The sequence below is a fragment of the Equus przewalskii genome, chromosome 5, assembly GCF_037783145.1.
Source record: "Equus przewalskii isolate Varuska chromosome 5, EquPr2, whole genome shotgun sequence".
NCBI lineage: Eukaryota > Metazoa > Chordata > Mammalia > Perissodactyla > Equidae > Equus > Equus przewalskii.
The window spans coordinates 32,528,096-32,542,598 of NC_091835.1; the positions used below are offsets into that span (position 1 = coordinate 32,528,096).

Here is a 14,503-nt window from a genome sequence, read left to right on the forward strand (position 1 = left end):
GGAAAAAGTAAATTCAGGAGCAAGGACTTTGAGAAGGTAAGAGGGGTGGGCACAGGTGGAGGGGTTGGTCTTTTTCTGGAAGTATGGACAATTTAACCACAGTAGCAGAGAGAAAGTCGGGGGTGGGGGTCCAGATGGAGGTGTGCTGGTGGTGGGAAGCCCCTGATTTGTTGCTTCCATTTTCTCATTGAAGAATGAGACATTGGCAGAGAAGATGGGGAGAAGGGTGTAAGTATTTTGGAGAGAGATGAGAAGGAATAGAACGGTCTCTCTGAGGAAGGGAGGGAGGGAGGAACACAAACAGGCTGGGCTAGTGGGGATTGCTGGGGAGCAGTCCACGCCTGTTAGACATGAGTGGACATGGATGTGCAGTGGGCTCAGTTCCCTCTGTTGTATGATTTTTCTATGACCATGCTCAGCAGCTTGGGTGCAAGTGGAGAGCAGAGCTGCTTGGGACCAGGCTTTGCTGGGAGGACACAAAAGAGGGAGGGAGGAGCCAGAAGTTGCTTGCAGTAAAGGACCTTGGAGTCTACGCTGGGTAAGAGAGGAAGCGAGGGAGTGAAGGGGGTGGTGGTGGGTGAGTGACAGTGAGAAAGGCTGGAGGGAACCAGCAGGCAGCCTCAATGCGGCCATGAGCAGCGGCCCAGAGGCTCTGTCCAGCCTGAGTGGGGAGATGTTGCTCAGATGCCCCCGACCTCTGGCTTGGTGTCCAGTCTCTCTTGGCTCACTCAGGGGAGCCACATCTCTTCTGTACACTCCTCGGGAAAGTGCTTCACCTGGGCAGAAGGGATGGAGAAGTGACGTCTCCACTTGCCTACCAAAGACAGAAAAAGAAAACCCGCCAATCCTTTCTCTACAAGGCGGTGCAGTCTGGCGTCCACGTGTTTTTGGCAGATCTCCCTTCCCTAACTCTGTGAAACAGGGCAAGTGGTTCCCCGTTGAACAGGTGTGGTAAGTGAGGTCAGGAGAGGTGGGGCAGAACCTTTGGGCTTGGCTCTCACTCCTGTTCTCTTCCGTAAAGTGTGTTCACGTTGGTGTGGAAGCACCGTGAGCGCCTGCTGACCCTGAAAATGAACACCAGGGCCTCTTAGGAGGGGAGGGTGGGTGCAAAGAGGGGTGGAATCAGATTTCCCCTCAGGTGATTGAGTCTCATCCCTGGGCCCCACGGGCCTTCAGAGAACATGGAGCCCATGTCGCTGCCGCTAAGTTTCACTTGCGTTCTAATGCCGGACCTCAGAGGGTCTGCCCAGCCACCTCCTCTTCCTCTGTCTCTCCTGCTGCTGGCTCCTGGGGCTGGGGTCTAGAGCCACAGCATCCCTGGCTCACCTCCCTTGTCTGGCTGGCAGAGGGCTCCTGCCCTGTGGCCATTGGTAGCAGAGTGTGGGGTGGGCCCTGAAGGGGAGGTGGGCTAATGACGTGTGCCTGGAAAAAGAATCGCCCGGCCCCCTCCTCATCCCTTTCTGGTTCCCACCTCAAGGCCCCTCCCTCCCCTGCCCTGCTTCAGCCTCCTGTAATTGTCTTTATTCCTCTTCCCTTCCCTTCCTTTTCTCTTCTTTCTTTGAACCTTTGAAACATTCCAATTTACAGAAAAGGTACAAATATAGCTGTTTTTTTTCTTCTGAGCCATTTGAGAGTAAGTTGTTGACATGATGCCCCATCATCCCTGAATGCATTTCCTGCAAACAAGGACGTTTTCCTACATGACCACAATGCAACCATCAAAATCGGGAGATTAACGTTAATATGTTACCATCATCTAGCGCTCAGATCCTGGTCACATTTTGCCAGTTGTCGCAATAGCATCCTTCATAGCAAAAGGATTCAGTTCTGAACCACACATTGCATTTAGTTGTCACGTCTCTGGTTTCCCTCAAGCTGGAACAGTCAGACTTTCCTGGCCTTGACACTTGGAGACGACAGGCCACGTTCTGGAGGATGTCCCTCAGTGTGGGGATGTGCGATGCCTCCCCACACTTGGATTCGGGGTGCGCCTCCCGGCAGGAACGGCACAGGCGTTAGGCTGTGTTCCTCTCACTGCACGATCTCGGCTGGCACGCGGTTCTGATTTGTCCTGTTACTGACGAAGTTTATGGTGATCACTGATTAAGGTGATGTCTGCCAGGCTTCTCCTAGTAAATTGCTCTTCCCCCTGGTAATTAGTGAGGTTTTCTGGGAGAGGTAGTTTGAAACCACGTAAATATTTCATTCCTCCTCATTAATTTCCTATTTTATTCAATAGGTTGTATCTATTATTATCAGTACTGACTTTGATATGACTTTGGTATGCAAATTGTCCCTAAGTTGGTCACTGGGAGCCCCTTCAAGCTGGCTTCTGTGTCCCTTTGATGCCTCCTTCACTTTTTGTGAGCTTTCTTATTTTGGCATACATGTTCCAGGTTTATCTTGTACTTTCCATGTCTCAGTTCTAGAATCAGCCATTTCTCCAGGGAATCTTGAATCCATTTAATGGACAATGGTGTGTAGGAACTAGGATCTCAGGCTAAGTATGCTCGTTGATTTTAGGGTGTTGGCACTGTTTCAGTGGAAAGAACTAGAGAACGTGTGTGTGTGTACATACACATTTACGTAACGTGTATTTCTGCATCTATCTGTACTGTCAAGTGTGAGTTCACACTGACACCTCCACCTCTAACCCCGCTCCAGGGGGTCTCCTCTAGTTTTTCCTCCTTTCCTGTGTTCGTGACTCCTTTCTCTGACAGTGAAAAACCTGGCTCCCATTATTCTGAGTATGTTTACTTATTGGATCAATCTCTCCTATGTAAACACTCTCCCATTGTCACCCCCTCCTGCCCCACTCAGACGCATTGGTGCCCCCATGCTGGGCTCTGACACCCTGTGCAGGGCAGCCTTCCGCATGGCTCCCTCCCTCCCTGCTCAGGCTCCAGCTGGCTGAGCTAGACGGCCTCCCGGGCAGAGGCCTTCCTCACCCCCCAGGACTTCGCTCTCCAACAGCTACCCTCCGCAGGGATGCTGGCTCACCCGCCCGGGCTTGCTGTGCGGTGCTGGGCCACCCTCACTCCGCTCAGGCTTAACACCCGCCCTGGACCGTTGGCCCTTCCCCGGCAGCATGGCAACGAGTTTGCTTGGCTTTAGGATGAAATCCTTCCTTGCTGTATATTTTGATGGTTCACACTTGATTCTGTGCAAAGGCTCAAGAGGGACAAACTACTGTCCCCAAGTGAAGAGCCACCCCCATGCCTCATAGCTGTTCCTACCCCTCACACACAGTGTGCTGCGGAGGAGGGAACTCCAGGCCCGGGGGCCTTTAGAAGGCACAGTTGTCTTCATTTCTGCTTCCCGGGGTGGGGAGCAGCAGGTGGGTGGAGCCAGTGAGGCCGCCCAGGGCCCTGTCTATTGCGCCAGCTCACTCAGCCTTGGCATGTGTACTAGAAAGAGGACAACTTGACTGCACAAATGCTTCCATGGAAATGCTTTTGAAATGCTGCAGAGCCAATTGTGTGGGTCTCAGGAGTGTAGGTGTAGCGACATAAATAACAACACAGGACACAAAATACCTGCTACCCAGAATCAATCAATGTCTCTCCTCTCCACCTCCGCGTGGCTGCTCTGGATGGTTATCCACGTGTAGACGCACACCTCCATGAAGCCACCTGCAGCGGACGTGCAGCCTTCACATGGCTCCTTCCACACGCGTGGCCCACACACGTGCTGAGAGGCTCCTCTTTGACTTAAGCACTGACAACTATTACTTCCTCTCTTTCCCCGCCGAGGAATCAGTGGGCTGCCTGAGAAGGTAGATTCGTCTGTGAAAAGTTGACGTAGGAGCTCAGGGATCGATATAATTTTTTACAGTTCTAGAAACAAAAACTCATAACCTATTTACTTCTCAGGAAACTAAAGGAAAAGAGTATATCCCTCCTTTCTCTTTTCCTACCTGTGCACATCCTAAAGCTTAAATGTCATGGATGGCAGAAGCCTATGCATGGCATGACCCGACAGATGGACAGAGGGCCCCTGCAACGTGGCGGGAGGGAGGGCTCCGTGAGATCACTTCCCCTGCTGAGCCACTGCGCGCTGCCTGGAGAGGAGCTGTGTGGGTGCGCGGCTTGCAGGGTTATTGTGGGATTAGACATAATGTTCATCAAGTGCCTGCCACGGGGCCTCACATGCAGCAGGTGCTCAACGAGCATGAACCACAGGGCCTTTCAAGCCTAATGTTCTACACGTGGCTCATTGTTGGTCACACGCTCCAAGCCTTTTGCAGATGATGCTTGAATTCTCTGCTCCCGCAGCCTTCCTCCGAGCTCTGTGGTCATCCAGTCCTGGGATGACTCCCCTGATGGGGACCCACCACCAGCCATCTGGGAGCTGTGATTGTTAGAAAGCACTTCCTTCCACGGAGGTGGAGTCCGCCTCCTGCAGCCTTGTCAACGCTCTCCTTCTTTCCCTTGGGCCCATTCGGGGAGGGGAGACTTCATCTTCACGTGGCAGCCCTTGGCCCTCATCCCCAGGCTACACCCCCAGTTCCTTCCCCCTTTGCTTTGGTTTGAATCACCTTCTCCTCTGGCCATGCTTCTGGGTCTGTCTCACCTCGGGGAGTCATGCTCAGAAATAAGCACAGCCAGGCAACTGGAGGGCCCAGATGCTGTTCTAGCACTGTGGCTCCAGTTTCCATTAGCAGCTGCGGAAAACGCCATGTCTCACCGGTGCTGAGCTGGACTCAGCTGCAATCTGTTGTCTATCCATATCCGGTCTCTTGTCTGCCTATGTCACTGCCGGGCTGGAACTCCTAACTAATATCTTGTCAGCGGGTATTTTGAATCCAAACTGAGAGTCATACTTTTTATTCGTATAAAACTTCATGGTTAGATTTGGTCCTTCCTTACAAATTTCTAAGACTCCCTAGAGCATCAGGCTCCCGGGGTCTTCATTCTCTGCCTGGTGTTACCCACAGATTTGGTGGGTGCCCTGGGGGGAGTGAGGATGCTCCCGTAGGCTGGTCTGCATCCAGCTCTTGATCAGCACCTTTCATACAGCCAAGCAGTTAGCTGTGAGTCCACACAATCCTTTGTTGTCGTCTCCATGAGGATGCCACGGGGCGAGGACTTGTCGAAATCCCCACGTGGTACACTGCAAGCACGGTGCTTCAGAGCGTCGGCTCTGGACTCAGACTTCCTGGTCCACACTGAGTTTCGCCGGATTAGCTTGGGATGTTGTATACGATACTTTCTGCACCTTAGTTTCCTCGTCTATGAAATGGGAACAATAGTGGTACCTACCTCTTAGGGTCATTGTGAGGAGTACGTAGTTACTGTATGTAACACCGTGGCGTGCTGGGGCCGGCGCCTACAGGCTCCTGAAACCGATTGTTAAATTTTCAGTAAATTTGTGGAATGGATGAAGTCATGATGTCTTGAAATTGGCCACAGTGTGAATATTTACACGGCAGAAATCAGCAAATGCTACACGTCAGGACTTCTTCCCTCTGGAGAGCCAGTTGTTAAGTATCTACCAGCACACCACTGTGTCAAACACAACAGTCCTGTGGGCAGTAAGCAGACAATAAATGTTAGCTATTGTTATTATTATTTCATTTATTAACTTGACTAATGACCCTGTCAAAAGAAGGAATGAGATTAATCAGATACAGTTGTTTTTAATGAACCTGTACTGTGACTCCTGGTAATTGCTGCTCCCTTTCCTACTGCTCGTGAAGCGGCCCATTAATAACCTGAGGACTGGTTCACCCGCTCGGTCCTTCAGGCATTATTGTGCCGCACGCCAGGCCCTGTGCCAGGTTCTGGGTGTCAACGGCCAACAGGACAGATGGGATCTTTGCTCTCATGAAGCTTACAGTCTCATGGAGAGGGCAGACATAAAGGCAAGTGAACAAAACATCACAATAGAATTACAAATTGTGAAAGCTCTTAGAAAGAGATGTGAAGGAGTAGTTGAGAAAACCGGGGGATCCGCTTTCAATGGGGTGGTGGTGGTGGCATGCTGGAGCCAGCTCACCCTGCCTTCCCTCCCAACCCTGCTGTGCGTGACATCACAGTGTGAGCACAACAGACATCAGCAAATGCTATGAATCTGGGGTTTTTTCTCTCCTGGAGCCGGTTGTTAAACATTGAACAGCACAGCACTGGAAGAGAGGAACCTTTTCGGAGGAAAGGGCATTGAGGCAGAGACCTGAAAGATGACAGAAAGCCGGCACGCTAAGAGTGGAGGGAACAGTGGTGAGCGTGGACGGACTGCTGTGTCAGTTCCCTGGGGCAAGGATTTCTGCCTGTCCTGTGTGAGCTTCAGTCAGTAGTGAGAGTTGAGCCTGGAATGATTTGCTGACTCCCTGAGCCTAGAGGAAGACTGTTGCCTTCTCCATTCCCGCTGATTTCAACCACTCTGTCCAGCTCCACTGCCTCCCTGGGCCAAGCCCACGCCATCATCTGCCTGTGGCCAGCGTGTTGGGAATCTGCCCAGGCTGCACCGTGCTAGGGCTGCTAAGTAGTGGGCCAGACCTTGGAGAGGGGGACAAGTCCTGGTACGGTTGTGTTTACCCAAGCGTTAGTCCAGCCAGTGCCTAGGGGAGGAGACATGCCAAGCAGGGGCTCTGGCCAGGGAAGGGCCCCGAGCTTCAGACTTCAGAGCTCCAGCTAAGCAGACTAGGTTCTCAGCCCTCAAGGGACATAAAGGCTAGGACACAAAGCCAGGCAGATTACGTGCTGGGGGACCAGGAAGAAGCTCAAGCCCTGAGTTCTTGGGTGAATAGGGGATCTGGGAAGATAGAGGGTACCATGTTGAAGTTTCTACTATATTGAGGCTACACAGCACCCAGGGCTCATTTATGCCGCTCCAGTTATGGGGTCTGTTTGCTTCAGGTTATATTCTGGGTCCCTCCAGATATCGAGGGTAAAGATATTGGTGTTCTCTTTCTCTCATCACCACTGGCTCAAGGATGCACCTAGGTCTGACCTTGTAGGAGAGGTTTATCCATGCATCTGGACCCTGGAGAAGCTGAGGGTTGGAAGCCCTCGAGGTGGGGCTGACATCAGGGAGAGTACTGGGTTCTCTCCCTCACACCCTGGCTGCTCACGATCGTCCCACCTCTCCTCGCCCTGCTAACCAGCCCGACCAGGCTTCACGGGGAAGGGTGGCTTATTCTTTGGCCTTCCATGATTTCTTTTCTCCTATCATCCCAAGCAGTGCTTGGTGTTTACAACAATCCCACCAGGTAGGTAAGTCAGATATGATATCCATTTGCAGATGAAGGAAAGGAATCTCAGGGAGGCTGGTGACTTGGACCAGGTTACACAACAGGCATAGGTTTGGGCCCCACCTTTTGGATTCTCTGAACTCCAGTGCTCTCATTAGGCAAATGGAGTAATAAAACCAACCACATCGATTCCTTTGAGGATTATTGAGATAATCCATGTAAAATCATTCTGCAAGCTGCTGTTCAAACACTAGTAATTTTTTACTATCATAATTAGGACTAGTTTAAAGATCTTTTGTCTTTGAACTCAATACCCTTTTTTCAAAATTGCTTATTCATGCATCCATTCATTCAGTAATGATTTTTGAATGTTTGTGAAGAGTCAAGTGCTCTGCTCGATCCTGGAACAGGAAGCTGAAATAGACAACTGAGGGGAGGAGGTCATAGGCTGGAGGCAAGTCAGGCCCTCAGAAGGTGTGTGGCAGCCGGGTGGGCGTCACCAGAATAGGTGTGTGAGCCATGTGGCAAGAGGGGGGAGGGGTGGCGAGTGGCTCTGCGGTGGGGGTGGCATGGGGGCGCTCCACTGTGAGACGATGTGCTCCCTGTCCTCACGCTGGGGACCCCTATGCCATCCCTTCTGCTCTGGGGAACAGGGAGGAGTCTAAAATGGGAAGACCACTAACTGAGACCATGTGGGGTCACCTGATTCCGATGGACCTGCTGGAGGCCCAAATGAGATCAGGCTGGCCTGATTTGTTAAATTTAAAAAAGTCAAACAAATGACCATGAATCAGAATGACTAGATGTCTGTAATTACCACTCAAGATGAAAAGGAAAAAAATCCCACTAAAAACAACCAAAAAAAAAAAAATTCTGGATGTCTAATTTGCAAACTAGAAGTTACAGGGGGAATATATTCCAACTTAGAGTTTATTGCTCCCTGTCGTGTACGTAGTTACAATTAATCATTCTGAAATTTATGAGCCAGGGTCCGGTCAATTGGTTGAGCAAATTTTCCACCATCCCTATGGAACAAAATACAGCTCCAGAGAGTGACCTCAATGCAACCTTGAGTTGACTCAGTTTTAGTGATGTGAGGTCCAGATTGGAGTGCGGTTCTGTAGTTCATAGCTGCTCAGAACCTTCATGTCAGTGGCTAGGAGCCTCTTGAAAGGGCTTGACACGGAGAAGGAATGCTTGTCCCTGCTTACGCTCACACAGTTCTCTGAGCCAACCCAATGCCGTACATTGGCCAATGGCTGCCAGTTAATTTCTATAAACCCCACCACAAGACGTAGCATTTTGCAGACTTGGAATTTGAATCTGGGAGTTTAAATGGTTGTTGGTGGTGAGGATAGGAAACGGGAAGAGCATGCCTGATGATTCAGCTGGGCAGTTGGGTTTGGGTCCAGAGAAACAATGTGGCCTCCTTTAAAAAAGTCAGGCTCAAGGAATTGGTGCAAATTAGAGTCAAATTGGACATCTCAGGCACTGCTTCTTTATTGATAGCCACCATGTCCACCAGTAAACTTCATAGAATGCCATAAACATGCTCAACACATATTTGAAGAATTGAAGCATTTTGGCGCTGCAAAGGATCTTAGGGATTTTCAGATTCAATCTCCATTCTTTTTCTCTCCCCCAATGAGGAAATTGAGGTCCTAAAGGGGAGTAATTATTTGATCAAGGATAATTATCAGCTGGAACTAAAAGTTGTCCACCTCCAGGACTCCCGCATAGGGTTGTGGAGATCGGGTACTACACAGAAGCACCTGGGCAAGGGGATGGATGGGTCTGAAATTCAGTCCACAGCTGGACCGAAGGGAGAGGTGCCTGTTCCCTTTCACAAAGGGCCATCTACTCACCAAGCCAGGTGGGGGCCACATCTGCTCCGAGAAATGTTTGGATGCAGAAGGGTGACGTGAGTGAACAGAGGTCCAGGCTCTTAAGTGTTTTATAGGGTTAATTGATTCATTGTGCCTTTTTGTAAGCAAAAACACTGTGATTTTTGCTGTCCTGTGACCCACTCTATCTGTGTATCTATCTATCTATCTACCTACCTACCTACCTATCATCTGTTGTACCCATATTCATCAGGATATTGCAACTAATGGGTAAGAGGGCTCGTGCAGAGAACAGGGACAGCATTCATTCCCTCTGTGGGGCACCCAAGGAATATTCCATCCTTACCTGTCTGTCAGACTAGCTATAAGTTCTTGTCCACTTCTGCACCCAGGGTGGAGGTCAGGGGGCACCAGAGGCAGGAGAAGACGTCTTCCTGGGCCTCACAGAGATCGTGATCTAATGCAAGAGGAAGAACTGGTCCATAGCCCATAGACACACGCAGACATTAGGAAAGAGCCTTTGAGAAATGTGTAAGGAGGAAAGAATGGGGGGCCCATTAAAACACTTTAAAAATGTTTATAAAAGTAAGACAAACCAGGCTTTGCATGCAAATGAGTAGGCAGGTAGATGAGGCATATATTTGTCAGTTCTTTTGTGGAATAAGAAATAAATTAGGCACTCTATTTGCATCTTCAAAAATTCCTTACTCTGTCCTCTTGTGAACTCTCTTGGCTCCTCCTGGGCCCTGGTGTTGCCTCAGTTCCTGCCCTTGGGTCCCGGAGCCCCTAGAGAAGCAGACATTTGACCTATTCCTCCCACCCCTGCCAAACCTCTTGGAGAAGAGTAGCCTTTCGTGCTCTCACTCCTTAGGGACAGGGCTCATGAGCAGTAACCAGGAAGGCCACACAGCTTGGTCTCACTAGAGTGACCAGGGCCAATTTACGTCCGCAAGGTGTCTGACTCCTTACTGAGGAGGCCTTATGTGATTAAGCCTTGATTAAATACCAGACATTGAAGAGCTAACCATCATTAGAGGTTGCTAATGGGCACTCCATCACCTGCATCATCCACTGTGAAGACGTGAAATAAAGCCAGTGACCTGTGTGTCCTTTGTCATCTAGGAGCCTCCAATCCAAATTATTTTTCATGAAATTCACATTCAGGGCAGATGTGGTTTTTTAAAAATTATTATTCTTGAGTACCTGCCATTGTTCAATTTCCCCAGCAAACTTCAGACATTGTGTGATTTTTCAGAAGATGGTGCAGAAAGAGAGTTTCAGAGCATGAACATGTGTAACCTTTCAGAAGAAATGTTCAGATGGAACCAGCCGGCCAATACATCACCCTGTCAGTTTCACAGCAGCATCTAAGATAGCTTTTGCTGTGATCTTTACAGCAACAAATGCAAAAAAGAGACTCCAAAATGATGTGTGTGTCTATGTCAAATGATCAAAAATCTCACTAAGAAGTTTCTCCTGCCACAGAGGGGTGGGAAGGCCTTGGAAGTGACTCTTGAGCAGAGGCCACGTAGAACAAGGGCTTTATCCTGGCCCTATCCCTTCCAACTCTCCATCAGCTGGTTGACAAGGGGGACAGTGTCAGATGATGTCTACCTTCTCTTGAACCCTGGCTCTGAGCCTGGCACTTCACATGTCTTATTTCATTTCATCAGTACAACCACCTGCTAAGTGGATATTATTTCCCTGGTTGTTCTCTGAATTGAAGTTTGTTTAGGTCAAGTAACTTTTGGAAAGTCATACAGCTAATAATGAGAAGATCTAGCAGTTAAACCCAGATTTCTCTGACTATAAAGCTCATGCTCTTGTCAAAACACTAGGTTATCTTCCTCACGAACCCACTAGGAGATGAGCAGCCTCTGGGGGATGAGCCCTGGCTGTGAACAGATGCAAGAGCAATCAAGGAGGCATCCCTGCCCTTCTTTGGATTTGAATCGTCCTGGCAGCCTAAAATAGGGTGGGGATGGTGAGAAGCGCGTTAGAGTCATAGTGTATCAGACCTGGCCTCTCTTTCCGCAGCTACCGTTTAACCTCTCTAAGCTTCAGTTTCCTTAGTTCTAGAGGAGAATGATAATAATGTGTTTACTTCATGGAGTTATTGGGAGGATTACATGATATGGTGCATCTCATGGGCTTAGCACAGTGCCAAGCACATTGTAACTGCTCAATACATTTTAGGGGGGAAACCTGCAAGTAGTTTTCAATTCTCTTAGTATAACTAGCTTGGTGAAGGGTGAGGTATGTCACATCCTAGAAGCAGAATCAGAACAGGGCTAAAACTTGTAGATTTGGCTCTAATATGGGTGCTCATGGTTCCTGGCTAGGGTCCTTGCAAAGTGTGGCCTTGGGGTTCTTCTTTTCCAGTCATCACCATATTTAAAGGTAAAGTGGAAGAGGTGGAGCTGCCTGTGGAGAAGGTAGACATCATCATCAGCGAGTGGATGGGCTACTGTCTGTTCTATGAGTCAATGCTCAACACGGTGATCTTTGCCAGGGACAAGTGGCTGGTAAGTGTCCTACATGCTGTCCCCTCGTTGGTCTGCTGGCTGTCTTGCTGCTCTACCCTTGGCCTACTGCCTAGGAAGAATATGAGGACTTCAGAGAGGACTTGGGCTAGACCAGGCCCTTCTCTTTAAACCAGATCTACTTCAGGGATCAGAATGATTGTCCCCAGGTCCAACATGTCTAACTGCCACCATGTTCTCCTATAGGTCTACCCTTGGCCTCTTTGGCTATAATTGATACCCATTCTCTGTTGTCAATACAAAATTCTATTCTGGTCAGTGAATACTTAGGACTTGCATGGCTGCCAGAGAGCTGAGCATGCTTCTGACCTTGGCTTCCCCGGGCTGAAAGGTCATACCATCTTTCCCTGTTCATCATTGAACTTACCTTTGCCCCACTTCATTTCTTCCATTGACTCCACCTAGGTCCCTCAAATTCTCCCTGCTCTAGAATAAAAATTAAGCATTGCCATCCTAATCCTAACCCTGGCCAAGGTGACAGCCTGCTGAATGAGAAACTCTGGCAAGGGGGTGCTTGTCTGGTGACTCTATGTGCAGTTCAAAATGTGATGTCTTTGTCAGGTGAATAGATTACGAGACCCATTTCCCCACAATTCATCAACAGAAACCTGGAGGGCTTATGTTTCCAGACCGGGCAGCTTTGTACGTGGTGGCAATTGAAGACAGACAGTACAAGGACTTCAAAATCCACTGTAAGTCACCTTTTGATTCTCTGTTGGGCTTTTATTGCATGTGTGGGGAGGGAGGCACTTCAGTGGGCCCGAGATGAGCAGCCAGGCTCATGAACACAGCTGCTATGCCAGTGGAGGAGTTTACCTGCGACCCTTCCTGGATTCTTCTCTGTACATGTTTCCTCTAGTCCCAAGGGTGGGAGGCCTGCAGAGGGAAAAGTTGCAATGTGGCTGGTATAAGATAAAGGAGTGAGAGAATGAATGCAGTGGGAATGAAAAATGAATTGAAGCAGCAGAAGGTAGGTTTTTGCAGAGAACATAGGCCAGGCGGCTGGAAGCCTGTCAAGGTTCAGTTGTGCCAGAGGTCCACCACAGGGCTCCTGCTTTCATACCACTCAAACTCATCAAAATAATATTGATTCTCCTTCATCTTAAGTAAAATTTGAGGAGAGATGGAGACTGTGAATTTGCGTGTGCACGAGTGCATGTGTGTGACAGGAGACTCATAGCCACGTCTGCATTCGTAATTCTTTATCACATGAGAGCTTGCTGTTCTCTTAGGAAAAAGGCCCCCAAATCTCCAATGTTTTATCTAATCCAAAAAGGGCTGTCTTGTTCTATTTCATTTCAAGGGTAACACTTCTCAGTGACACAAGTCTGGTCCTCCATGAGATCACACCAAACATGTTTTCACCAGGTTAGAAACAACCATGTCTCCTCAACCAGAACTAAAGACGACAGAGGAGCAAAGAACGCCTCACGCAGTCAACACGCACACAGTCCAACCCAGAGCACGAGGCACAGACTCCAAACCGCCCAAGGGACTCAGCAGACGTGGGGGTCCTGCCCCCATAGGGCCCAAGCCCTCCTTTGCAAGATGACTGTGGAGGGTTCACAGACTGCATGGTTGAGTAGACGCCTCCTGCCCTGAGAGGCTAAGACCCAGTAGTTCAACAAATTGTCGCTCCACTGACTCAAACAATTGCCATCTAACCGTTGTTGGTGCCGCTGATGATACCTCAGTCAGACTGTGCTACAGAACGTGTGCATTTGTGTGTGTGTTCACACTCTTCCGGAAACAAAACATCAAAGCGTGAAGTTCTGAGCCAGCTGCGGGAGAAGATAGGAATGGGACAGTTTGAGTTTGAGGCTCTGTGCCATCTGCCTCCAGCCAATCTGGGGTCATTTCTAACATGTGATGAGCAGGGAGAGGCAGAGTGGCCTAGGTTGCATGGTCATGCTTTGAAGTCTGCCAGCCCTGGGTTCAAATCCCACCTGGGTGACTGTAGGCAGCCTGACATCTTTGAGCCTCAGTCAGAGACACATCACCAGTCCCCTAGACTTGTCATGAGGATCAAGTGAGATGATGTAAATAAAAGGACTTGACAGTTCCTGGTGCTATACCACAGCGGCCTGGATCTAGTCTCCAAACGTGTCACTAAGCCCCCTTTCTGCTCATGGCTCCGGCAACCGAGCCTGACTGCCAAGATGGTTGGCCTCCAGTGGCTCAGAATCTAGGACAGATGTGTTCTCACGGCAGATCGCAGAAACAACTCAACAGTGAACATTGATCAAATGCATATGTAAATAGGACGTATTTTGCCCTGGAGCTGTATTATAATGCTACTTTTGGAATTCTCCCCGTAACCGTACTGAATAGTGTTTTGAGGAGAACCTTAGGGCGCATTCTTCATTCTCACGCACACTTAAATATTTGTTGAGCTCCGACCCTAGGCACAGCTCTTTGAGGGACTTCATGGTTTAAAAGCCAACATGTCTTCCCTGCTCCCTCCCTGGACTGTGTTCAGGAACCTCTGGAGCGTGCATATTGTAACCAGCCAGCTGGAGCCAGAAGGGGACAGGGCCGCCCTGAGGGGCACCAGCGGGCAGCTGTTGATTCGGAGGTGCCAGCTCAGGACTGGTGATCACATGATGTAGTCTTGCACTGCCTGTTGCAATTTTTGTACCTTCTGGGAAAGAAAAAAATGAAAATTCGGCCCCATTTTTTCTTGTAGAATGCTTGCTCTGGAGCCTCTGTCAAAAACCCCCACAAAACCTAACAAAATCCCCAAATCAAACACAAAATTAAAATCTATTTAAAACACTGTTAAGCTTTCTATTTAAGTGCTTTTTAAAAATAATCTGTTTTTGTTTTTGGTAAAGGAATCAAGCCCATTTAGAAATCTGTTTCCAATTAATGAAGATTTTGGTTACTCTGAGTTCTAAATCAAAAGTAAAGCGTGAAGGTTGCTG

The 14,503-nt window shown here is 49.1% G+C and overlaps 1 protein-coding gene across 4 annotated transcripts in view; it reads left to right on the plus strand.

The window, feature by feature from the left end:
* Positions 1-14,503, plus strand: part of PRMT8 (protein arginine methyltransferase 8) — an 89,434-nt gene that overhangs the window by 52,815 nt on the left and 22,116 nt on the right. For all 4 annotated transcript variants that reach the window (XM_070618937.1, XM_070618938.1, XM_070618940.1 and 1 more), the window contains exons 5-6: positions 11,419-11,561; positions 12,184-12,271. In XM_070618937.1, the coding sequence (XP_070475038.1) occupies positions 11,419-11,561; positions 12,184-12,271 (231 nt within the window). The remainder of the gene's footprint in view (positions 1-11,418; positions 11,562-12,183; positions 12,272-14,503) is intronic.